Source organism: Falco naumanni, chromosome 20, assembly GCF_017639655.2.
Source record: "Falco naumanni isolate bFalNau1 chromosome 20, bFalNau1.pat, whole genome shotgun sequence".
In the NCBI taxonomy this organism is placed as follows: Eukaryota; Metazoa; Chordata; class Aves; order Falconiformes; family Falconidae; genus Falco; species Falco naumanni.
The window spans coordinates 3592566-3614457 of record NC_054073.1 but is presented as its reverse complement, the minus strand read 5'-3'; the positions used below and the strand labels follow the sequence as shown (position 1 = coordinate 3614457).

General features: G+C 64.8%; 3 protein-coding genes across 3 annotated transcripts; all 3 read right to left on the bottom strand.

Annotated features, from left to right (window-relative positions):
• Positions 1–347: 347 nt before the first annotated feature.
• Positions 348–8675, bottom strand: ZBTB39 (zinc finger and BTB domain containing 39). Its single transcript, XM_040618540.1, has 2 exons — positions 8596–8675; positions 348–7162 (listed from the first exon to the last, which is right to left on the bottom strand). The coding sequence occupies exon 2, from the start codon at positions 7051–7053 to the stop codon at positions 4915–4917; it is 2139 nt and encodes a 712-aa protein (XP_040474474.1). The 5' UTR covers positions 7054–7162; positions 8596–8675; the 3' UTR covers positions 348–4914.
• Positions 8676–9329: 654 nt separating this feature from the next.
• On the bottom strand, positions 9330–10515 carry TAC3 (tachykinin precursor 3). The gene is made up of 4 exons (XM_040618937.1): positions 10367–10515; positions 10189–10285; positions 10031–10054; positions 9330–9793 (listed from the first exon to the last, which is right to left on the bottom strand). Exons 1-4 carry the CDS (start codon positions 10460–10462, stop codon positions 9648–9650), a joined length of 363 nt encoding a protein of 120 aa, XP_040474871.1. The 5' UTR covers positions 10463–10515; the 3' UTR covers positions 9330–9647.
• Positions 10516–13669: 3154 nt separating this feature from the next.
• On the bottom strand, positions 13670–21122 carry MYO1A (myosin IA). The gene is made up of 28 exons (XM_040577864.1): positions 20986–21122; positions 20192–20307; positions 19906–20000; positions 19660–19764; positions 19526–19572; positions 19276–19339; positions 19105–19203; positions 18912–19015; positions 18667–18814; positions 18454–18572; positions 18292–18378; positions 18120–18185; positions 17883–17987; positions 17521–17583; positions 17167–17367; positions 16753–16979; positions 16473–16673; positions 16286–16379; positions 15966–16115; positions 15787–15855; positions 15439–15525; positions 15120–15194; positions 14883–15017; positions 14669–14775; positions 14462–14594; positions 14239–14391; positions 14040–14167; positions 13670–13836 (listed from the first exon to the last, which is right to left on the bottom strand). The coding sequence occupies exons 1-28, from the start codon at positions 21106–21108 to the stop codon at positions 13713–13715; spliced, it is 3225 nt and encodes a 1074-aa protein (XP_040433798.1). The 5' UTR covers positions 21109–21122; the 3' UTR covers positions 13670–13712.
• Between the last annotated feature and the right edge of the window lie 770 nt (positions 21123–21892).

The window sequence follows — 21892 nt, the reverse complement described above, 5'->3', positions numbered from 1 at the left end:
GCAGTGAAACACGGCGCTGGCAGCGTGGAAAGGGCTTATCAAGGAACAGAGACCCCGAGAATTTCCTAAACGGTTTCTAACAAGGGCTCTGCTCCCAACCTGCTGTGGGAACAGCCTGCAGAAATGCCCGAGTCCGTTCTCCCTGCGCCGCTCCGGGTGCCGGAGGAGGCGGCGAGGAAGAGGCCCCGGCTGCCTGGACTCGTGCCACAAATCCTGCAGAGCACAGCACAGGAGCAGGATACCAGGAATGGCTCACGTGCTTTTCCAGGCGCTCCTGAGGAGACAGAAATGCCAATCTGCACATTTAAAGAAACAAGTTCTTTTATAAAGAAGCAAGGTACAAGAGGTCAACATTTTCCATTTTATTATTCTAAATAAAAACCACACTTTGTGCTGAACAATGGAGTATAAAAGAACCCGATGTACAACGATTTTAGACATCTACTATTTGGGGGGAAAGTTTACAAAATATACAAAACTTTACAGCAAATAGATAGTAAACACTTAAATATCAGGAGGTCAGTACCTACTATTAACTTAACAGAAAGGTTAGACAGCAATTCAACTCATTTTTCTTTCTTCTGCTTAATTATTCTGATAAGAGACCTGGATCCTTTGAGAAAGGGGAGAATCAAACTGAACTTCGTGTTTTAGAAACTGGAATAAGACCACTCTCGAAGCACTGCCTTTTAGAGGGGGATTTTATGTCAGGGTTTCCCGTGAGGACCAACGACCCGGTCGCTCTCTGCAAACGCCACCGGCGCAGCTCCCAGCAAAGCATTTTCCCTCTGCGTTCCCCCCCTGCACCCCGAGGGTCTCAAAGCACTTTGCAAACACGAGTTAAACCTCACGGCTGCCCCAGGCGAGGTAGGTAAGTGTAGTCCCCACAGGTCGGTCAGAGCTACGGCTCCTCGGGGCAACGCAGCCTGTGGGGGACCCGGGACGAGCCCGTCGCTCCGGCCGATCCCACCTTCCCCAGCCACACAGCTTTCTGGTGGAACACCGGAGCTCCCAGCCAGGCTGGCCGGACTCGGGGACAGCCATGCCACAAGGGCACAGGGACAACAGAGCCCTGGCACTGGCTGGGGGCTTGGAGAGGCCCAGGACCCTCCCAGGGGAGGGAGCTCAGGTCTCTGACCCCTCTTGGGAAAACCCCGAGGAGGAGGAGCAGGGAGCGCTGCAGGTCCAGAGCTGTCCCTGCACCCCCTCCACAGACAAGACTCGCTGCAGATCTCAGGATGTTTCAAGTGGGAATGATTCGTTATAACACAGGAAAGAATCCAAGACACAGAAACACCAGGACCCGAGTGCTCTCCCCATCCCACAACTAAAAACAACGGGCAGAAGGCGCGGTAGGCTTTTGCTTTCCCAGACCTGTGTCCAGAAGGGTGGGTTTGCTTTGCCCGTTAGTGTTTCAGTGTAAAAGCTTCTCTTTTTGGTTTATGTGCACAAAAGGCTTTTTGCTTCACAGCTTAGCTAGGTACGGGGCTGCAGGCGCTGCGGTGGGGCAGCGCTTCAAGCCATCCAAAAGCTCATCGCAGCTTCTGGGACATTTTCGGAGGGTCTCGAGGCTTTAAGGACTTGGCTCTCCCAAGCCTCGCCTGCCCCCCTCGCATCCTTCATAGCAGTCTCCGGAGCAGAGCCGGCCGCATCCATCCCTGTCTACCAGCCCGTCTTGCCACCACCAGGACAATGGAAGAAACCTCATAACTCCAAGAGCTCCCGGAGGAGCCTCCAGCGAACCGTCGTCAAATCCCATGCTTTCCCTAGGGCGCCATGCATTCTCAAAATGATTTTTTTGTTAAACTCAGCACTAAGCTAAGCATGGCTCCGCAGAGCAGCTAGAGAACACCGACCGCAGCCTGGCAGCCGACCGGTACCGCAAGACCAGAGTTGGGAAACGAGAGCTCCAGCAGCAGACACGGCACAGCCTGGCCAGCCCCAGCGTTGGCCATCACTTTGGTGCCTCCCTTCCTCCGAAAACAGGCTCCAGGCACCAAAATCAGGACAAGTCCAGTTTAACACCCCCCCAGGGCGATCTCAGCTGGCCCCAAACTTCTCTGGTATTGCAGGGACTGGGGAAAGGACACAAGCTCCCTGTGGCCCCTCGTTTCTCCTCAGCAAGGTCCATTCCTCCCACCCCACCTCCGTGCAGCGGGGTCGGACTTGGGTACTGCAGGTCCGGGGGGTGACTGAGGGTGACACAAGCTCAGGATGAAGGAGCTGCCTGGGAAGGGTCATTAGGTCGAGCCAGGGCTCAGCACTGATGGCGGGGACATGGCTCGACACCAGCTCTCGTCTCTTCCCCCGTCACAGCGGGGCCGGACCTGGAGCTGCCATGGTGGAAACGCAGCTTTAGAGGCAAACGGCAGGGATGGCCGGGCGGTTGGGGCTGAGGGGCAGGGGCAGGGGCTTCCAGCAGCTGCACACCTCTGCACCCTCCGACTCCTCTCTCCCCAGGATTGCCAGCTCCTCCTGCTCCCGACAGCGATGCGCCCAGCTGACGCGGAGATGCGCTCTGCGAAGTCCAGGAGACGTCACAGCACCACTGCCCCCCAGCACACACATTCCTGCTTCCCCAGTGCCGCCGCCCCCAGCCCCTCCGCAGACACGGTGGTGCTGAGCCACCCCCCACTCCTTATATTGCTACAGAGCTCGTCTCGCAGGACCGCAAGGGGGACGGGGCTAAAGGGAAATTATCATTCGATGGGGAAGGCTGTAACAGGAGTAAAGCAACCCGGCCAGGTCCAGGAACTGGTACAGGATGAGAAACAACGGAGGCTGCCGTTTCCCTGGGACGCTAAGCACCATTATGCACTAGATGCTTTGCATCCCCCACACGCTTCGCAGGTACGAGCCAGCAAACTTCACCGCGCTCCTGGGAGGTAGGTAGGTACCACAAGTGTAACCACCCTCATTTTACAGATGAGGAAACTGAGGCAAAGAAGTGAAGTGACTTGCCCAAGGCCACAGCGGAGCGGGGGGAGCGACCCCCAGGAATTCCTAGCTCACCAACCATGCGCCCAGCCCACGCCGCTCCTCTGCCGTGGGTTGTCCCTTCGAGAGGAGGGGAAAGCGGGATGAGTTTACGGGGTTTGCAAATCACTAGTTTCTTTTTGTAACAGCATATCTTTACAGAAGCGCGGGAGCCAATTTACTATGACTGTGGCTTGACAGCCCTGAGCGCTTCCTGTTTGTGAGGTAGAATGAGTTACCTAAGGGCAGCCACAACTCATGCTGCGGCATCGGAAATATTTGTTCCTCTCCACCTCTGCCCCACAGCAGGATAACATGGGAAAAAGCCAATCCCCACCCTTCCTGGTGTAAGCACTGCCAGCACAGGGCTGACCTCGCCAGCGCAGCTGGGAGAGCCCACCGCGCCGAGGAGCCCCCAGCCCGCACCCGACGCATGTCTGGGAGAGGCTGAGCTGAGGTTCACGGCAGCTTCTGCTGCTGCCGCCGGCCCCCAGAGCTGCTCTGCTGCAGCCCCAGCCAGCGCCTGCTGAACTTAACAGCACGATCTGACACAAGGTGTACGAACTCACATCGCACCAACAGCATCCTGCAACGCACGTTTGCCACGAGACATGTCCGGGATGCGGCGATCCACGACGGGCAGCCGCGGGAGGGGGCCACCCCCAGAGCAGAGAGGAGTCCTCAGAGGTACCTTCCTGGGGGTTAAGGCAACAGCTTCGTCGTGTCTTGTCTGCTGGCATCCATGCAGCCGCAGCGATGCTGCGCTCTGGCATCCAGCGCTTCCAGCGCCTGGCAGCCCTGGGACACACCGCGCCGGCAGAGCCCGATGTGCACGGCTGCCGTCGGCAGAGGAGAGCCAAGGAGACATTGGCACACTCTCAATGGCCAGATGCAGGCTGGCAGAAATTAGGCGTGACCACGCCACCACAAAGTATCTCCCAAGGACCAGTCGACCCCACCACACGAACCTGCTTCCCCTGCTCTCTCCAGTTCAGCAACTCCTCCGAGAGATCCCTCTGCTCATGCACCTGCCTCTTCCCTTCCACGCGGCCGCCCGGCTGCTCGGGCTCCTCAGAGAGGTGGTGTCACTCCTTCATCTCCTCCTTCGGAGATGGGGTCCGGGGGAACGACTGAGCGGTGTGTCACAGGCACGGCAGAGGAACTGCCGGCCACGCTCCCGGCTCGGGCACGGCTCCTGCGGACCAGCGCTGCTGCCTGGGAACTGGGAACTGCCCTCGCCAGCGACAATCACCCTCCTACTTGTTTACCACCAGGTATCCCTCCTCACCTGCACACGCACACTCAGGTGCTTGCTCATCTCCCCTGCAACGAAGCAACGACGTCAAGCTGATTCTGTGACATGGACTTTGCTTATCTCCTCGCAATAGCAGCAGAACCCCAGTGATGCCCAGAATGAGTCTTTTTTTTCTTTTTTCTTTTTGTTTTTTTAATTCCTTTTTCCTTTTCTTCAAGTCCAGCACTATCCTGCTCTGGCTCTGTCCCTCTCTACTGAGGTCAGATATGAAAAATCTTAGCAGCATCAGTTTGTGGACAAGGTCAAACTGAGGGTTAGCCTAGTCAAGTGGGCTAAAAGGTTAAAAAAAATAATAATATAATCTAGATTCCAAACCTAGTGAGAAATGCTAAGAACACAGAACTCGATGGCCTCTAACAGGACCAGAGGTAAGTAAACACGACAGACTTCTTGGAAACAGTGATGTAGCTTACGTGCTGTTAATTTGTACAATGCCACCAATCTAAAATGCCCTAGCAAGGCCAAAAAAAAAAAAAAAATTTAAAAAAATAAAAAGGAGGGTTCCATTCATGATGCCTGACCATTAAATAACATAAATGACTTTTTTCTTTTTTTTTTTTTTTTTTCCACAGCTTCTGTTATTAGCATTTGCTCCTTTGCTGGCTCTGCCCTGCCTCGCCCCATCAGCTGTCCGTGTTTTTCTCCGCATCTTTGGAATGGATGATATACATGAAAGTCTGTTCGATGGTGAAGTCTGGGGGCAGGCTGCCTTTATGCACACCTATGTGCTTGCTCATAAGGTTGAGCGTGGAGCTGTAATGCCCGCACACAGTACAGCGGTACATGAGGGCTCCCGAGTGCGTCCGCAGGTGGCACTTGATGGTGGAGCGGCCGCGGAAGAACTTGTGGCACACCTTGCACTGGTAGGGCTTTTCTCCGGTGTGGATCCTCCGGTGATAGTTGAACTCACTGGTGTGGGCAAACCTCTTTCCGCAGACCTTGCAGCTGTACTTGCTGTTGCCTGGCTGGTTTTGCAGCGCCAGGTCTTCACTCAGGAACTCCTCCGGCAGCTTCCTCTTCTGCAGGCCCTGCTGCTGGAGACGGTCTCCAAAGCTGGGTCGGATGTCCAGGCTGCCCCCGCACTTGTGCTGGCTGACGTGGTAACGATACGCCGCTTCCAGCTTGAAGCTCTGGCCGCAGAAGTGGCATCGGAAAAGAGCCTCCTCCATGTTCTGGTGAACGGCCAAGTGCTTCTCCAGGAGGTGCCGATCCACAAAGCTGTTGGCACAAACGGAGCAGGAGAAGACCGAGATGCCCAGGTGAGACAGGGTGTGCCACATCAGGCTGCAGAGGCTGAGGTGCCTCTGGTCACACACGACACACGTCTGGCTTTTCAAGTTCACGTGGTCCAGGATATGGTTGCGGACGTTGTGGAAATCTTTGGCCAAAGGCTTCCCGCAGGCGGCGCACGCCAGCTCTGAGCCAGGCCCCCCCCCAAACATGGGGATCTTCCCCGGCAGCGGGTCACTGGGATGGACGATAACGTTGTTGTCGAAGACCCCTTCTCGTCGGTGGAGGGTCAGCTGCCACTGGGTGAAGAACTTGGTCTCGCACATGTCACAGGAGAAGAGAAAGATGCCGATGTGGGACAAAACATGGGTCACCCTGGAGTTCCGGTCCTGGAAGTGGGTTTCACAGACCTTGCAGTTCCCGGTGAGCAGATCGACATGGTCCCGCGCGTGCTGGCGGATCAGCTGGATGTTGGGCTCCAGGACCTTCTTGCACACCTGGCAGGGCATGGCCTTGCTGTCCCGGCTGTCGTTCTCAAAGGCCAGCTCTTCTTCGCTGTCGTCGCTCAGCTCAATAACTTCTTCTGAGGGGCCCAGCTCTTCGCTGGCATCTTCGAAATGCAGTTCGTCCTCGCCCAAATCCTCCAGCTGAAGCTCATCCATCTGCCCGAAACCTTGCTCTTTGGAGTGGTCACTGTTGCTGGGACAGGAGTTGCTCCCCATGGAGACGTCCAGGGAAGGATCAGCGGTAAAGAAGCTGCCCTTGCCGTAGTCACCGTTGCTCTGGACCTTATACTGCTGGCAGGAGCTCGCAGTGGTTTGAACAATGATGTTCACACTGCCCAAGCTGGGCTGCGCCGCCATCCCCGCGGTGGGAGCGAACTGCCCTTGGTCTGATTCCTGCTCTGTCTTGGGAGGCTGCTGGGGATGCATCAGGGGAAGCATCTGACTGGCTTCGCTCACAGTATTCTTGTCGTCCTCTTTGTAGCTGCCTGACACCTCCCCGTGCAAGACGTAACTCCGTTCGGGCCCAAAATGTTCCCCGCCGCTCCGGATTTCCCCCAACGAATGGCTCTGCTCCGAGGAGGTGCTGCTCAGAGGACCTGACCGGCCTTCGCTCATGGACAGGGAGGGTTGCTTCGTGATGGCTGAGCTCTCCAGGTCGGGGAAGGTTGAGTGGCAGGCCTTCAGCAGATCTTCCATGCCCAGCCGCTCTGCCACCTCATAAATGACGCCTACATTGATCAGGTCTGTGAAGAGCTCTGAGGTGTACACAAAGCTGAGGATCTTCTCGAAGTTGGCTGGCGTGATGAAATCCACTACGTAGGTCCTAGCAGCATCCAGCCCCGTGTTCAGAAAGAGGTTCTGGAAGTAGCCTGCGGCGCAGGCCAGGACAGCCTTATGTGCAGCAAAGGAGCGGGTGCCCACCAAAATGGTGACGTCGCACATGGTCTCGGAGAGCCTGCACTTGTTGAGTTCCTTCAGCAGGTTGTTGGGGTGATTGGTGCTGTGCAACTTGATCCTCATGCCCATCTTAGCAGCTGCTTAAGAGTCCCTCTCCTGGTCAGCTTCTTCTTCACGCATTCATCAGCTGCTTGAGCAGGAGGTGCTTGGCATCCAGAAACTGGCAGGGCAAGCGGCTCTAGAGAGAGGAAAATGCAAAAAACGTTAATACCTTAACAGCCAAAGGACACCGTTCTAGTCATACTCAAGTTTTCCACCTTCCTGACGAGCAACGGAGAAGCAGCAGCACAGCTGCTTAGACAGAGCTTGACTAAAACCTCCCCGGGAACTTCAACGGCTGACTCTTCAGGAAGCGAAGGGAAGGACGTACAAAGCGGAAGGTGCGAGGTGACAAAATAAAAAGCCATTTACTCTGCCAGTGGCAGCCTTAAGATCCTGCTTCTATTTGGGCATGGGCAGAGGTCCCCCTGCCTTGCAGCCCCACTCAGCTCTGAAACGGCCCCAACTGGTGCCTGAGACACGGAGATCCTCCTCTCCCCCAGGGATAACGCTTCTCCCGGAGGGCTGGAATCGTGGATTCTCCCCCAGGTTCTCTGGGTCCCCTGGGATTTCTCCTCTGCGACACCGGCACTTGCAGCACCTTTCGGTACTCTTCGCTGGGCGGTTTGTGCCATGTTCCCTGGCACTCCCCACCCGAGCTCATCCTCCCAGCTTGTCCCACCGCTTTTGTCCCCCTGTCCCACTCATGGGTGCTCGGCCAGCTCTTGGGCCACGCGGGGCAGACATACCCAGGGGGCTCTGTCCCCAACCCCCTGCCTGCTGCTCCCCGTGACAGAGGACATGGACCCCAGAAGCTGTCAGATCGCGGGAGTTTGTGGGAGAGGGAAGGAGACGGGGCTGCCTCGGGAAAGGTTAAAGGGGGCTGAGGGGGCTCGTCCTGCCCCCGGGACGCCCCAGGACTTAGGCAGGGATGGAGGCAGGGATGGAGGCAGGGACGGAGGCAGGGATGGGGGCAGGGATGGAAGCAGGGACGGCCCCTGGAATACCACGCACAGCTAGGGAGGATGAGGATGGCTGGGGAAGGCTCTGGAGGGGGAAATGCTCACCAGCCCAGAAAAACCCTGGATGTGGGCAGCTCCTGCAGCCTGGGGGTCCCGGCCTGGGGACGGAGAAGGGAAGGGGGGGCCCGGGGGGCTGCGGGAAGCCGGGGGAAGCCCCGGGCGGGGAGAGGCTCCCCTCCCCGGGGAACAGGGAATCCCGAACCTGCCGCAGGGGAAAAGGGAGCAGTTGGGGGGGGGGGGGGGGGCAGAGACCCCCGGGGGCTGCAGGAGCCACGTGGGATAGCACGGGGCTGGGGGGTCCACGGAGCGGGCAACGAGAGGCCGACGGGGGCGGGGGGATGGGACCCCCCGAGGGGGTGGGCAGGAAAGGCCCCGCGTGGGGAGCCCCGGGGGGGGGGGGGGGGGAAGGGCGGCGGGAGGCCCCGTCGGGGGGGGAGGGGGAGGCCCCCGGGGGGGGGGGGGGCGGCGCGGGGCCGCCGGGGCTCCGAGCGGGGCTCCGGGGGGGGGCAGCCGGGGGCCGGCGGGGCTGCGGGCCGGCAGCGCTCCTTACCCGCCCGGCGCCCCGCACCATCCCGGCTCGGCTCACACAAAGGCGCCGACCCGCCCTCCGTCCGCCCCGGCCGCCGCCGGAGCCGCCTTCCGCCCGCCGAGCGCGCCGCGGGGCCACAGCGCCCCCCGCGGCCCGGAGGGGAGCTGCGCGGGACGGGGCACGGGGACGGGCGGGGACGCGGGGAACGGGACACGGGCAGGGACACGGGGAACGGGGCACGGGACACGGGGAACGGGGAACGGGACACGGGACACGGGCAGGGACACGGGGCACGGGCAGGGACACGGGGAACGGGGAACGGGACACGGGACACGACACACGGGACGCGGGAAGGGACACGGGGCACGGGGACGGGCGGGGACACGGGGGACGAGGAACGGGACACGGACAGGGACACGGGGAACGGGGAACGGTCGGGGGGATGGGGAAGGGGACACGGGACACGGGGGACGGGACACGGGGGACGGGGAATGGCCGAGGCACGGACAGGGACACGGGGAACGGTCGGGGGGACGGGGAACAGGACACGGGACACGGGACACGGGGCACGGGCAGGGACACGGCGCCGTGTGGCTGGGGCAGGGGCGGGTGGCTGTAGCCCGCGAGCACGCGGTCCCCCCGCCCCCGCGGACCCCCCCACCCCCCCCACCCCCGTGGGCTGTCCCGGGTGGGTCCGAGCGTGGCGCAGCCAAGACACAGAGACGGGTGGGGCGCGTGTCCCGCACAGGCGCGGGTGGGTGTATACAGGGGGGATACACACGGTGCGCACGGGCGGGTGTGCAAGGGCGGGTGTGCACGGGTGCGTGTGCAAGGGCGGGTGTGCACGGGCGGGCACGGCCGCGGGTGCAAGGACACGCGCGCGTGGGTCGGACCAGCTCCAAGCGCGGCTCCGGCCCCGGTGTGTCCCACGACGGGTCGGTGGGTGCCGGCGCGCCCGGGCCGCCCCACGCCCCCCCCCCCAGCCGGTGCCTCGCCTCGGCGGCCCAGAGCACGGCCCACGCCGGTCCCCCGTGGGTGGGGGCCGCGAGGCGCGTCCCGTCCAGCCCCGCGGCTCAGGCCGCCCGCAGCGGGGTCCCGCCGGCCGCGGGGGGGCCCGAGGAGCACCGGGGGGACGGGCCGCCGCTCCCCCGCCCCGCCGGCCGCCCGGGCTCTGCCGCCCGCTTCCCCATGAGCCCCACGAAGAAGTCGTGCATGTCCCCTGCGGAGAGACCCGCTGTCAGCGGCGCGGGGACCGGCACCGGCACCAGGACCTAGCACCGGACTCAGCACCGGGACCGGCACCGGGACCCAGCACAGGCACCGGCACCGGGACCGGCACCGGGACCCAGCACAGGCACCGGCACCGGCACCGGGACCCAGCACAGGCACAGGCAACAGGCACCGGTACCGGTACCGGCACCAGCACCCGGCACCAGCACCCGGCACCGGCACTTACGCTTCTGCGGAGCCGTGGGGGGACCTGGAAGAGACCGAGGCCGGTGAGCGACGCCGGCGGGGCGGGGGCCGGGCCGGACGGCACCGGCTGGACCACCCCCACCTCCGGCCCCCCCCCCAGCCCCCCCGCAGCCCCCCCGCAACCCCCCCGGCGCTCACCGGCGTCCTCCTCCCGCAGCAGCTGCAGCAGGGCGGCGTAGGCGGCCCCGGGGCTGCCGCGGGCTCCCCAGGGCACCGGCTCCGGGACGGGCATCCCCTGCGGGAAGCGAAGCGGGTGAGCAGGGGGCCGGGGGGGGGGCGGGATCCGCCCGTCGCTCCCTCCCACCGACGGTCTTACCTGCGCGGACCCCGGCGCGGGGGCGGGGGGGCGGCGGGCGAGGGCGAGCGACAACGCCAGGACCAGCAGCGCTGCCAGCACCGGGCGGCTCCTCATCCTCGGGGGGGCGGGGGGCGGGGGGCGGCGGTCAGCCGTGGGACGAGCCCGGGACCGGGCCAAGCGCTGGGGAGGGAAAGCAGCGACACGGGAGAGGGGGGGCTGAGGGTGGTGGGACCCCCACCCGTTATCTGCGGCCGGAGGGACCACATCGCTTCCCCGGGGTGGTGGGGAGGGGGGTGGTGGTAAATCCGCTTCCCCCCCTCCCGGCGAGCTGTGGCTGGTAGCACCCTGCCAGCACCTTGGGGGGACACGTTACCAGGGTGCATGGCAGAGTCGCGGGGGGACACGGCTCTGCTGCGGCCCCGGGGGTCCCGTGCCACCAGCCATGCCTGTGGTGCCACCAGCCATGCCCGCGGTGCTGGGCACGCACACGCTGCAGGCACACAGGGATCGCAAACATGGGCTCAGGCTCAGCCCAGCACACGCGTGTCCCCTGGCACACGCACGCACTGCCACGCACACGCTGACAGCCACATCCCAGACCCAGACCTGCTTCCTGAGCCCACCCGAAGCCCTCCCCAAATTCAAACAGCATCTTCACCCCATCTCTCCCCCCGGCCCGTGCCCTCCCCAGCACCTCCACCAACTCCCCCCTCTCCTTTCTGCTTTCTCCCGGCCGAGCTCGGTAGGGATGGGGTGCAGCAGCCCCCCAGGAACCCCGGGAAGCCCCCAGGGCCGCGTACCGCAGAGGCACAGACCTGCTGAGCCCTCAGGTGTCGGCTGGCGTGGGGCTGGGGGCAGTGTGACCCTCACTGCCGGCAGCTGTGGAGCAGGAGATGTGGCGAGGCGAGGTGGGCAGCGGCGAGGCAAGGTGGGCAGCGGCGAGGCGAGGTGGGCAGCGGCGAGGCAAGGTGGGCAGCGGCGAGGCGAGGTGGGCAGCGGCGAGGCAAGGTGGGCAGCGGCAGCAGGCTGTGCCAATGGCTCTCCCGGCGCGGGTTCAGCCAGGAGGCAAAGTACCGGGGTGCTGGCTGCCGTGCGATGTTAAATAAGGGGCTCTGCCCATGGCACGGCGTGGGTGGGTGAGAGGAGAGCCGCCAATGGGGGCTGGGGGGGGGGAGTGGTACCCTCACCCTGCAGCTTCACGCCCACGCAGGCACCATGTCACCGACAGGCACCGCTTACACACGCAGAGTCACACCACGACACAAGCGTGCCCATGCAGGCACACCAGCGTCCCACCGCACCCCGTGGTAGGGGGCCAGCACACAGGCGCGGTGCCCATGCAGCCCCCAGCCCCTCCTTGCGCTGCAGGCGTGGGGGGACATGCACACCCCAGCACGACGCAGTCATTGGCACACGCGTGGTGGGAGCAGTTGTGTCTGTCGCTCCACAGTGGGGTTTTGGGAGGTCTCACGCCGCAGCGGGGGTCAGTCGAGCTCCCACCACATGGACACGATACACATGCGTGCAGATGATCATGCATACAACTCGCCTGCGCACACACGTGTGCTCACACACATGCATACTCTGTGCCACGCACCCTGCCCATCTCCCCAGGTCCCGTTCCAGGGGTCCCAGCCTGCCTGGTCCTGTGCTGCCCACAGGGAGCACTCCTGGCTCTGACAGGCTGTGGCAGCCCCACATCTGGCCCCACAGGGGGCTGCCTGTCCCCAGCCCCTCCTGTCACCCAGACAGGGCCAGCACCAGCCCCCAGCACCAGCCCAACCCGGCCTCCAGGGAGCTGTGGTTGTCCTGCATCCTGACCCCCATCCCCAGCCATCCCCACGGCCCCCGCGCCCGGCCAGGGGTCTGGGGTGTGCAGAGGGGAAAGATGGGGAGGAAAAGTCGGGGCGGCAGCGGAGGGATCCGTGGGGGGAACACAAGTGAGAGCCGCCAAATTCAGCCTGAGCAACAGGTGGCTGCACCGGGGGCTGCGGCGGACCCCCGGGAAGGCGGCCTGGCAGCGGCGGCTCACGTGGCAGCGCAGCCCGGGGCAGGGCAGCATCTGCAGTGCTGGGGACGTTAATTAAATCGGAGCCTGGCCAGAGACGGCCTAATTAATTAATAACACCTACCTTTTGTGGTGCCAAGTGCGATGCAGCCGCGAAGAGCCGCGGTGCCCTGGGCTGCGGCGGGTTTGTTTATGGCTTTCGCCCCTCGCCGCAGACAGGCGGGAAGGTCCCTGGGCTGGGATGTGACACAGCCCACGGCGGGAAGCGGGGGGAGCCCTCGCAGCTGGGGTACATCCCTGCCGTCAAGTGCCCCCGCACGCACACACGTGCCCGCCCCACGTGCAGTCGCTGCCCAAGTGCCCTGGCACGCGTGCCCACACATGCCCCCCGTGCACGACAAGCCACGTCGATGCTGCAGGGCCCACCTGGGAGCTGGTGCTGATGCTGACGTGACGGGGAGATGTCAGCTCCTGAAGGTAACGCGGGTGACATGTGGGGACAGGATAAAAGAAAAACCTCTCCGAGAGCTTGATGAGCGATGAGGAGAGAAAAGGCAGCAAGCGGGGCGGGGAGGGGGGGGCTGCCACAGGAGCTGCATGGAGACCCTGGCTCCTGGGGGCTGCAGGACTGGTGGGACCTGGTGGTGGAGGTCCTGCAGGAGCTGGGCTGCAGCGGTGGCACTGGGGCTGAGCGGCGGCTCATCTCTGTCGTCCCCCCTCCCATCCCTGGTCCCCAAATGCAGCCGCAGCGCCAGCCCAGGAACCGCGGTGCCAGCGCGGCGAGGGGGTGCGCAGCAGGGAGCACCCTGCCCGGCGGGTCCTGCAGCAGGGTGGGGGACCCTGGGCAGGGGGAGATGGGGACGGCCAGCGCAGGCGGGCGGGTGCTGCCGACCTCACGTGCCAGCCACCTGCGGCCGCCCAGAAATTGCCTCTGCAGCAGCGCGAGCTGCTTTCCCACTTAATGGGAAAAGTGGCCGCAATTTGGGGCCTTTCCAATCACCGCCAAGCCGAGCCGAGCCAAGCCAGCCGCAATCAGGCAGCGGAAAAGGCAGGGGGTCCGGGGGGGGGGGGGGGAGGGTTGTCTGTACCCTCGGGGCTGGGCTCTGCCCCTGTCCTGCTCCATCCCCCTGGCACCGTGTCCCGGGGCTCCGGCACAACTGGGTGCCCCTCCCCCACCTGTAATGGGGGGCACCCACTGCAGCAGCGCCCAGGGACGGACACCAGAGCATCTGTTTAATGGTTTTGCAGCAATTCCTGGGTGGTGCAAGGACCCAGTGGGGCAGGGGGATGACACAAGGCGGGTGGGTGGGGGTGCTAGTGTGTGGGTGGGGGTCCTGGTGGGGGACAGGGGTGTCCTCAGTGGACCAGGACCACCATCTTGTTGCTGCCCCGCTTCTTGCAGACGGGGCCGTTGCTGTCCGCCTTGGCTGACTCCACCACGGTGATGGCCACGTCACCCTTCTGAAACCGGGTGGAGAACCTGGGGGGGGTGGGCAGGATGGAGGGGTGGAGTGGGGACACGCCCAGCCCCACCCCACCTCCTGCCCAATGAGCTGCCTTCGTTACACCCACCTCTCAGGGGCTGCCTGCTGCAGCCAATCGGGGCCCTCTGGTTGGTGCCCCACCCCATGACCCCGCCCTGCCAGCCCCGCCCTTGGCAGCCCCGCCCTGCCCCGCCCATACTGGTCAGTGATGTGCAGGCCCAGGCCCTGGGCCGTGGTGTCCATCAGGGTCTGGTGCAGGCGGGTGATGAGCTCAATGAGGTGGTTGCTGATGAGCAAGAAGTCGCCCTTGGGCCCCCCCGTGGAGGTCTGCGGAGAGATGGGGTGGGGGGTCAGTCCTGCCAGAGACCCCCTGACCCCCCCAGGGACCCCCCCGGTACCTCCTTGACGTGCAGGGCCAGGAGGCCGTCAGAGAAGCGGGTGACGGAGACGCTGCGGATGTCGCTCAGGCTGAGCACGGTCTTGGGCTGGGCGGCCTTGGGGTCGGCCAGGACCAGGTGCTCGGTGGTGAGCAGCAGCAGGCGTGGGACTGTCTGTGGGGGGGGGGTGTCAGCGCAGCCCCGCACGCCCTCCCACCGCCGTGGGGACGGGGAGGGGGCTCACCTTGCCGCTGGCTCTGTTCACCTTCCTCACGGTGTCGGCCATCACCAGCTTGTCCTTGGTCATGGCGTGAAGCTTCTGGTACTTGGGGTTCTGCGTCAGCCCCAGGTACTCGCCCTGGAAGGGCTGCTGCAGGCTGGGGGTGGGGGCTGTCAGCCTGTGCTGCCCTGTGCAGCCCCCCCAACCCCCCGCAGCCCCCAGCCCTGGCACCTTTTAGAGTAGAGCGTCTTCTTGTCCTTGAAGAGCTCGCTGGCGCAGAGCTTGGCTTGCAGCAGGGCCCTGCGCTGCGGCGTCAGCTGCTCCCGGTACTTCTTGCACTGCCGAGAGACGGAGCAATTTGGTGTCACCGAAGACAACCACTGCGGAGGCACTCAAGGTCCCAACCGGAGCCCCCCCAGCCTTCCCATCCCCCACCTGCTCCCACCTTCCAGTGGTAGAAGATGCTCCGCAGCTCCTGGTTGGCGTTGGCCAAGAACTTGTATGGTGCGGGGGGCCAGGTCCGCTCCATCACCGACAGCGGCGGGAGGTTCTTCCCCAGCCCCACCAGGAACTTCTGCACCTGGTGGCGGCAACGTGGTAGGGGGTCAGGGAGGTCCCCGGTCCAGCCCCAGGGGTGGGGGTGGGGAGGTGCTGTGCCCCCTCTCCCCCCGGCCCTGCTCACCAGCCGCCGGTAGATGAAGTTGGCCAGGCGGGCGCTGGCCTCGGAGCGGAAATATCGCCGGTACGCCCTGCGGACCTGCCGGAGACGGCCATCAGCGGCGGGGACACAGGGCCTCCTGCCACCAGCCCCCATGGGACACGGGTGTCCCTTCCCCTGTCCCCATTTGACCCCAGCGGAGAGGACAGCTGCTCCGGCCCAAGAGGGTGGGCAGGAGGCAGGGTGGGCAGACAGACAGACAGTCCCGGACACAGCGGTGTGGACAGCAGGACAGAGGCAGCGGGCAGGGCACGCAGCCCCGCGGTGGGGCTGGCCCCGTTACCTGGTACCCTCTCCAGTAAGCGGCGATGGTGGCAGCGGCTGCGTGACGGTGGCGCTGGCACTTCAGCTCCCGGAGGAGCCAGCGAGACTGCGGGAGGCGAAAGCCCAGGGAGCCCGAGGCAGGGGGAGACCCACACAGATACGGAGCGAGAGGGAGCAAGGCAGGAGAGAAGGATGGAAGATGGGGAGGGGAGATGATTCTGGTCCCAACATGGGGCACATTGAGTCCCTGGCCCCTCCTTGCCCCACACCCCCCACCCCACTGCCCACGCTGCCTGTGCTGCCCGTGCTGCCCGCGCTTGGAGACCTGCTGGCCGCAGCCAGTGGCCTCGGGGTGCCCAGCCCTCACCTTCCAGCCCCGTGTGTATGCCTGGATGATCAGTATCGATCGCTTCATCTGCTTGTACTTGTTCTTTTGCTGCAGTGGGGAGAGGTGGGGTAAGCCAGGGGGCTCAGGAGAGCCAGGGGACCCTGCTCAGGGGGTGAGGAGTGGGCAGGGGAAGCATGGCCAGGACCCCCATTCCTTACCCTGTGGCCCCGGAACCAGGCGGAGATGATGATCTGGCTCTTGCGCATCAGCTGGTACTGAGTCCGGCACCGCCAGCCCCGAAACGTCTTCTGGATGAGGGTGGCAAGCTGGGACACGCGCTCCTGGCGCCGCCTCTCCAGGTCGAAGAGCTGGGGACAGCCAGGGCGAGTGCTGGGGCACCGAGCGGGGACAGGAACCCCCAGCCAGGAGCCGCAGCATCACCCAGGAGCCCCCAGGACAGGCTTGGGGCCACCAGTGAGGCTCAGGGACCTGTAGGGCTTCCCCCCCGGCAGCCCAACTGCCCCATTCCCAGACTCACGGTGTGCGGTGAGCGGATGAAGATCTTGGTGTGGCCATACGCCAGCTCCTCAGGGGGGAACGCCAGCTCCGCCAGCAGCACCTCGGCCCCCTCCCTGCGCAGGTGGGAGACGAGGCAGCTCAGAGCCCCGCAGCCCCCGGCCCGGGGGGGCCACCAGATGCACCCACAGCCTGGCTCGGCCTCGTACCTGTCGCTGCGGGCCCAGCGGGGCCAGGTGCGGGGGCTGAGCATCTTGTAGCGTTGCAGGAAGGGGCCGTAGAGCTGGCGGAAGGCATAGCCTGCCCGCCGCACCCGCACGTTCTCCATCAGCCCCAGGTACCGGATCTGTGCCAGCACCAGCTCCGGCGTGAAGAGCATGGCTGCTTTGGTCTCATTGGGCTTGATGCACCTGGGGAGGGCAGTGGTGGGCTGGGGGGGGGTCCTGCTGGTGCTAGAGCCGGGGCTGGGGCTCCCTCCAGGGCCAGTACCTGATGTAGTTGGGGTTCTTGGAGTAGAGGTTCTTCATCAGCATCGCCACCGAGGACTTGAACTGGAAGCCTGCGGTGGGGGGCAGCTTGAGGGAGACTTTCTGGGGGTCTCCCTCGGGGAAGAGGGAGCGCAGCAGCTCGTGCCGGGCAGCCCACATTGCCTGTGAGAGGTCGCGGAAGAGCAGGTCATTGTTCTTCTCGATGAAGCCCGTCACGTTGTAGGTCACCTGGGTGTGGGAGCAGGGTCAGCGCTCGGTGGGGTGCGCAGTGGCTGTGCTCAGGGAGGGAGGAGCGAGCAGGCTGTGGTTCAGCATCTCCATGCCCGTTCCCAGGCCAGTTCCTCATCTCCCAAGCAAAGGTGGGAAGAGGACCTGGGGATGCCGGGGCTGAGGGCGCCCGTGGCTGCTGGCAGACCTTGCCGGCATAGTGGTGGATGCGGAAGCTCTGCGGTGGCAGGCTGGTGTCCATGACGTGCCGGGCGTTCTGGGTCTCCCTGCTTTCATAGTGCTTGTGGGTGGTGAAGAGCTGGTTCAGTTTGGTGAGGAAGGTGTCCTCGTTGACCACGCCGGGCCGCAGGCACTCCTCGTCCAGCATGGCCAGGATCCCGCACTTGCTCTGCACCACGACGGACACCATCATCCCAAACCAGCCCCGGCCCCGAGCAGCAGCTCCATCCACCTGGGGCTGCTCTGGGCTCTGCTCAGCCCAAACTTGCGCTGGGGGGAGCCGGGACCCCACCCCAGGACCTTGGCACTGGGTCCAACTCACGTTCTCGATCAAGTTGCAGATGATGGTGTTGTCGAAAAACTCTACTGGGGTCCACTGGATGCCCTGGGAGCAGACGGGGGTCAGACACCCAGACTCCCTGACATGCGGCACATGGATTGCCCAGACCCTGCCCCATGGACACCCCCCAGCTGATGTGGTGCAGGAACCGGACGTCCGGCCATGGGGACGAGGATCCCGAATCCCTCCCTACCTTCCTGCTATTGAACCTACTCCCAGCAGGGAGCTGGGGGGAGGGAGGGACGTGCTGCAGAGCCGTCTCCAGCACTTCCCCCTCCTTGGGGCCGTGCTCCAGCACAGGCAGAGGGGCCACATCCAGCCCGACTGGCACGGGACGGGGGTACCTCTCGGACATATTCCTCCTGCTCCTCCTTCAGGGTCATCAGGATGAAGATCTGCTGCAGCTTCTCATTGCAGTAGTTGATGATGAACTGCTCGAAGCCGTTGTCCTGTAAGAGAAAGGTCTTGCATGGCAGGTCATGCCCAAGCCCCCAGCCCTGCCCCATGTCCCACCCACTTCTCCCAGCCCCCCCCCCCCACCTCCCAGCAGCAGGATTGCTCCAGGTGGGCCCTGCACTCACCTGGAAGATCTCGAAGCCGTAGATGTCCAGGACGCCCATCACCTTCCTCTGCTTGCCCGGCTTCACCTGGGGAGACAGCAGGGTGCTGAGCTGTGTCCTGGCCCCATGTGGGGTGGGGGTCCAGGGCCCTGTCCAGGATGGGGGGCCGGTGCCAGTCATCCCGGGCACTTACCTGGATGCTGGTGTTGATGCGGTTTACCAGCCAGTCAAAGAGGCGACTGTAGATGTTCTTGGCCAGCGCATCCCGGCCGTAGTAGCCCTGGGGAGAGGGAAGAGGGGCTCGTGCCGGCTCCTCGGGGACATTGACCCCACATCAGGGGATGGTCTCGCTCACCTGGGGGACACTGAGGGTGGTGAGCACCATCTCATCCCGTGCCTTCACTGTGCGGGAGCACAGCGCCCGCTCCAGCACGCTGGGGTCCAGCCCGATCAGCTTGCAGATCTCCTGCAGCTCTGTGTGGGGAGGCAGCAGTGCCGGGACTGAGCGGGGGGGGCTGAGGGGGGGACCCCCAACCTGCCCCAGGCCTGTCCCCACCCCTGGCCCTACCCTGAGGCTCAGCGATGCTGCAAGCCTCCATCCCGCTGGCCTGGTAGCTGCTGCTCAGCTGCACGTTGCCCAGCTTGAGCACCACGGCCGTCACCTCCAGCAGCGCCGTCACCTCGGCAGGTGAGAAGCCGATGACCCTCATGGCATCCTGGGGACAGATGAAGGCAGCTCAGGGTGACAGGGTTGGCCTCAGGCCGTTTGGAGGGGTGGAAGGGGGAGTCTCGCAGCATCCCAGCCACCAGTACCTGTACGGCGTGGAAGTTGGCTGCGTCGTCCATGCCGGGCAGGCTGGAGCTCTCCGGGTTCAGGTAGCCGTAGTGCCGGCAGTCCTGGCGGAGCTTCAGCTGCTCTGGCAGGGGCGAGGAGGTGGCTCAGCCATGGCCCCCCCCCAGCCCCCCAGCCCCCTCCAACCCCCTGTGCTGGGGAGCCTGGACCTACGGAGCAGCTGCACTGAGCCCCCAGCCAGGAGCTGGTAGAAGATGTGGAAGTTCCTCTCGCCCTTCACGTGCCGGACGATGCGGGATTTCTCCAGCAGGTCTGTGAGCAGGGGTCAGCATCACAGGGCGCACGAGGTGGGACCCCCTGCACGGTCGATCGATCGGTACTCACAGTTGCTAATGACCCCTCCCAGGGGCTCCCCCTTGAAGTCGAACTCCACGTCCATGTACTTGCCCTGAGGGATGGGGCTGGGGTCAGGGCAGGGGGGCACAGTGAAGGGGCAGCAGCTCTGCGCCCCACGTCCACATCCCCATCTCCTGCGGTGCCTCCAGTCCCATCAGGGTCTGCATGGCTCCGGCAGGGTCCGGCCCCACTCCCCACGGGATGTGGCTCCACCGCCCCAGTTCCCCCGGTCACTCACGAATCGGGAGGAATTGTCGTTGCGGACGGTCTTGGCGTTTCCAAAGGCTGTGGCGGGAGGACGGGTTACAGCGTGGTGCGGGGGCTGCGCCGAGCCCTGGGGTGGGCGTGGGACGTGGGGCGCGGGACACTTACCCTCCAGCACGGGGTTGGACTGCAGGAGCTGCTCCTTCACCTTGTCCACCTCCGCGCCTTTGCTGCACACAGCCGCCACGTAGGACATCACCAGCTTGCTGGCCTCTGCAAGCGAGGGGCCGTGGGTGCCGGGGCCGTGGGTGCCGGGGCCGTGGGTGCTGGGGCCGTGGGTGCTGGGGCTGTGCCCACCCATCCCACGAGCCCCTCACAGCCCTGCGAGCCCCCGGCGGCACCCCCGCCTCTTACCTGTCTTGCCAGCCCCGCTCTCGCCAGTGATGAGGATGCACTGGTCCCTGTCCCGGTCCCGCAGCGAGCGGTAGGCATCATCAGCAATGGCGTAGCTGGGGGTGAGAAGGGGGCTGGAGCAGTCTGGGGGCTTCAGGAAACACCGAGAGCCCCCATTATGGCTGTAAGCCGCCCTGAGCAGAATCCCCCAGACCCTGAAGCTTCGGGGTCGCCCATGGCTGAGGCCCTGGGCAGGACCTGGGGGCACCGAGGGTCCCCGCGGGGCTGCCGGGGTCCCCGTGCTCACATGTGGGGCTTCACAGCGAAGAAGTTGCAGTTGTGGTACTCCTGCACCTTCTCGGGGGTGTAGATGGGCAGGGGCCGGTACGGGTTCACCGAGATCACCACGTTCCCAATGTACGTCTGCGGGCGAGCGGGGCGGCGTGGGTGCGGGGCGGGGGAGACCCAGCCCAGATCCCGGTGCTCCCCACTCCGGAGCCCGTATACTGGTCCCCATGGACCCCATGTCCTGCTCTGCACCCCAGACCCTGTGCCCCCACTGGTCCCCCCCCCAGACCCTGTGCCCCACCCCAGTCCCCCCCCAAGACCCCATGTCCTGCTCCCTCCCAACCCCATATCCTGCTCCTCCCCAGACCCCATGCTCTCCCATCCCCCCCCCAGACCCTCTGTCATGCTCCCCCCAGACCCCATGTCCTGCTCCCCTCAGACCCCGTGCCCTCCTCATCCCATGTCCTGCTCCCCCCCAGACCCCATATCCTGCTCCCCCTAGACCCCATGCCCCCCCATCCCCCCCAGACCCCATGTCCTGCTCCCCCCAGATTCCATGTCCTCCTGTCCCCCCCCCCAGATCCCACACGTCTGGGTCCCCCCAGACCCCATGCACTCCGACCCCTGACCCCATGTCCTGCTCCCCCCCAACCCCATATCCTGCTCCCCCCAGACCCCATGCCCTCCCATCACTCCCCAGACCCCATGTCCTGCTCCCCCCCATACTCCCTGCCACTCCCACCCCCCAGACCCCATATCCTGCTCCACCCAGCCCCCCTGCCCTCCCCCCCAGCCCCCTGCCCCGGTGCCCACGTAGATGTCGCTGCGGTGGAAGCGTTCCTGCAGCGTGTGGAGCAGTGACCCCTCCGTCAGCGGGTCCAGCAGCACCAGGTCCCCGACTGCCGCCGCGTCCAGCAGCGAGGTGGTGGCTTCCATGGCTGGGTGGCTCCGGGGCAGCTGGGGCAGAGCAGAGAGGGGGCTGCAGCCACTGACACACAGCCCCTTCCTCAAAACACCCCCCAGTCCTCAGCAGCCCCTGCCCCCCACCCTTAGAAGCTCCGAAGGGCCCCAGCATGGAGCAGGGTGCCCCAGCCCCCAGGGGCACAGACCCACTGAGGTGCGCAGCAAGGCTTGAAGCACCGGCTGAGCCTGGCACTGGGCAGGGCAGGATGCGGCCCTTGGCCAGCTGCTCCCTGAGCCTGCCGTGCCCAGCTCCCCCAGGCACCCTGCCTGGGTGCAGACCCCGGTGGCAGGGGACAAGGCAGCCGCACGCCCGCAGCGGCACAGAGGGCTCCTTCCCGGGGCTCCCAGGACCCCGTGGTGGGGATGGGGGCTCGGGTGGGAGTGGGGCAGGATGCCGAGCTCCTGCCCACCGCTGCGAGGGAAGCGGGGGCCCGGCCAGGAAACATGGACACCTGGATCCTGTTCTTGGGGCAGGGATGAATTCAGCCTCCGCTTCCTCCCTCCTTCCTGGCAGGGGGAAGCTGGAGCGGGGAACGGGCAGGCTGAGAGGGCTGGGGGAGCCCAGACCCCCCGACAGCCCTGCAGCACCCGAGGGCTCCCACGAGGGACCATGCTGCTTTCCCCCCCCCCCACGTTCAACCTGTCCTTCACCTGTCCTTTACGTTCCAGCCTTGTTCCCCGGGGTGACCTTCACCCTCGCTTTACAACCCCGGGCACAGGGCTGTAAACCCAGCCCCGCTTATCGGAGCCCGGGGAA

Excerpts from the sequence above, each read along its gene's own strand:
- ZBTB39 (XM_040618540.1), bottom strand. The coding sequence starts at position 7,053 with ATGGGCATGAGGATCAAGTTGCACAGCACCAATCACCCCAACAACCTG.
- MYO1A (XM_040577864.1), bottom strand. The coding sequence starts at position 21,108 with ATGGAAGCCACCACCTCGCTGCTGGACGCGGCGGCAGTCGGGGACCTG. Across the intron at positions 19,573-19,659 it reads GTCCAACCCCGTGCTGGAGG|CCTTTGGAAACGCCAAGACC; the intron begins GTAAGTGTCCCG and ends CTCCCGCCACAG. Across the intron at positions 19,204-19,275 it reads GGGAGGGGTCATTAGCAACT|ACCTGCTGGAGAAATCCCGC; the intron begins GTGAGTACCGAT and ends CCCTGCTCACAG.
- TAC3 (XM_040618937.1), bottom strand. The coding sequence starts at position 10,462 with ATGAGGAGCCGCCCGGTGCTGGCAGCGCTGCTGGTCCTGGCGTTGTCG. Across the intron at positions 10,286-10,366 it reads CCGCGCCGGGGTCCGCGCAG|GGGATGCCCGTCCCGGAGCC; the intron begins GTAAGACCGTCG and ends CGCTTCCCGCAG. Across the intron at positions 9,794-10,030 it reads CCCCACGGCTCCGCAGAAGC|GGGACATGCACGACTTCTTC; the intron begins GTAAGTGCCGGT and ends GTCTCTCCGCAG.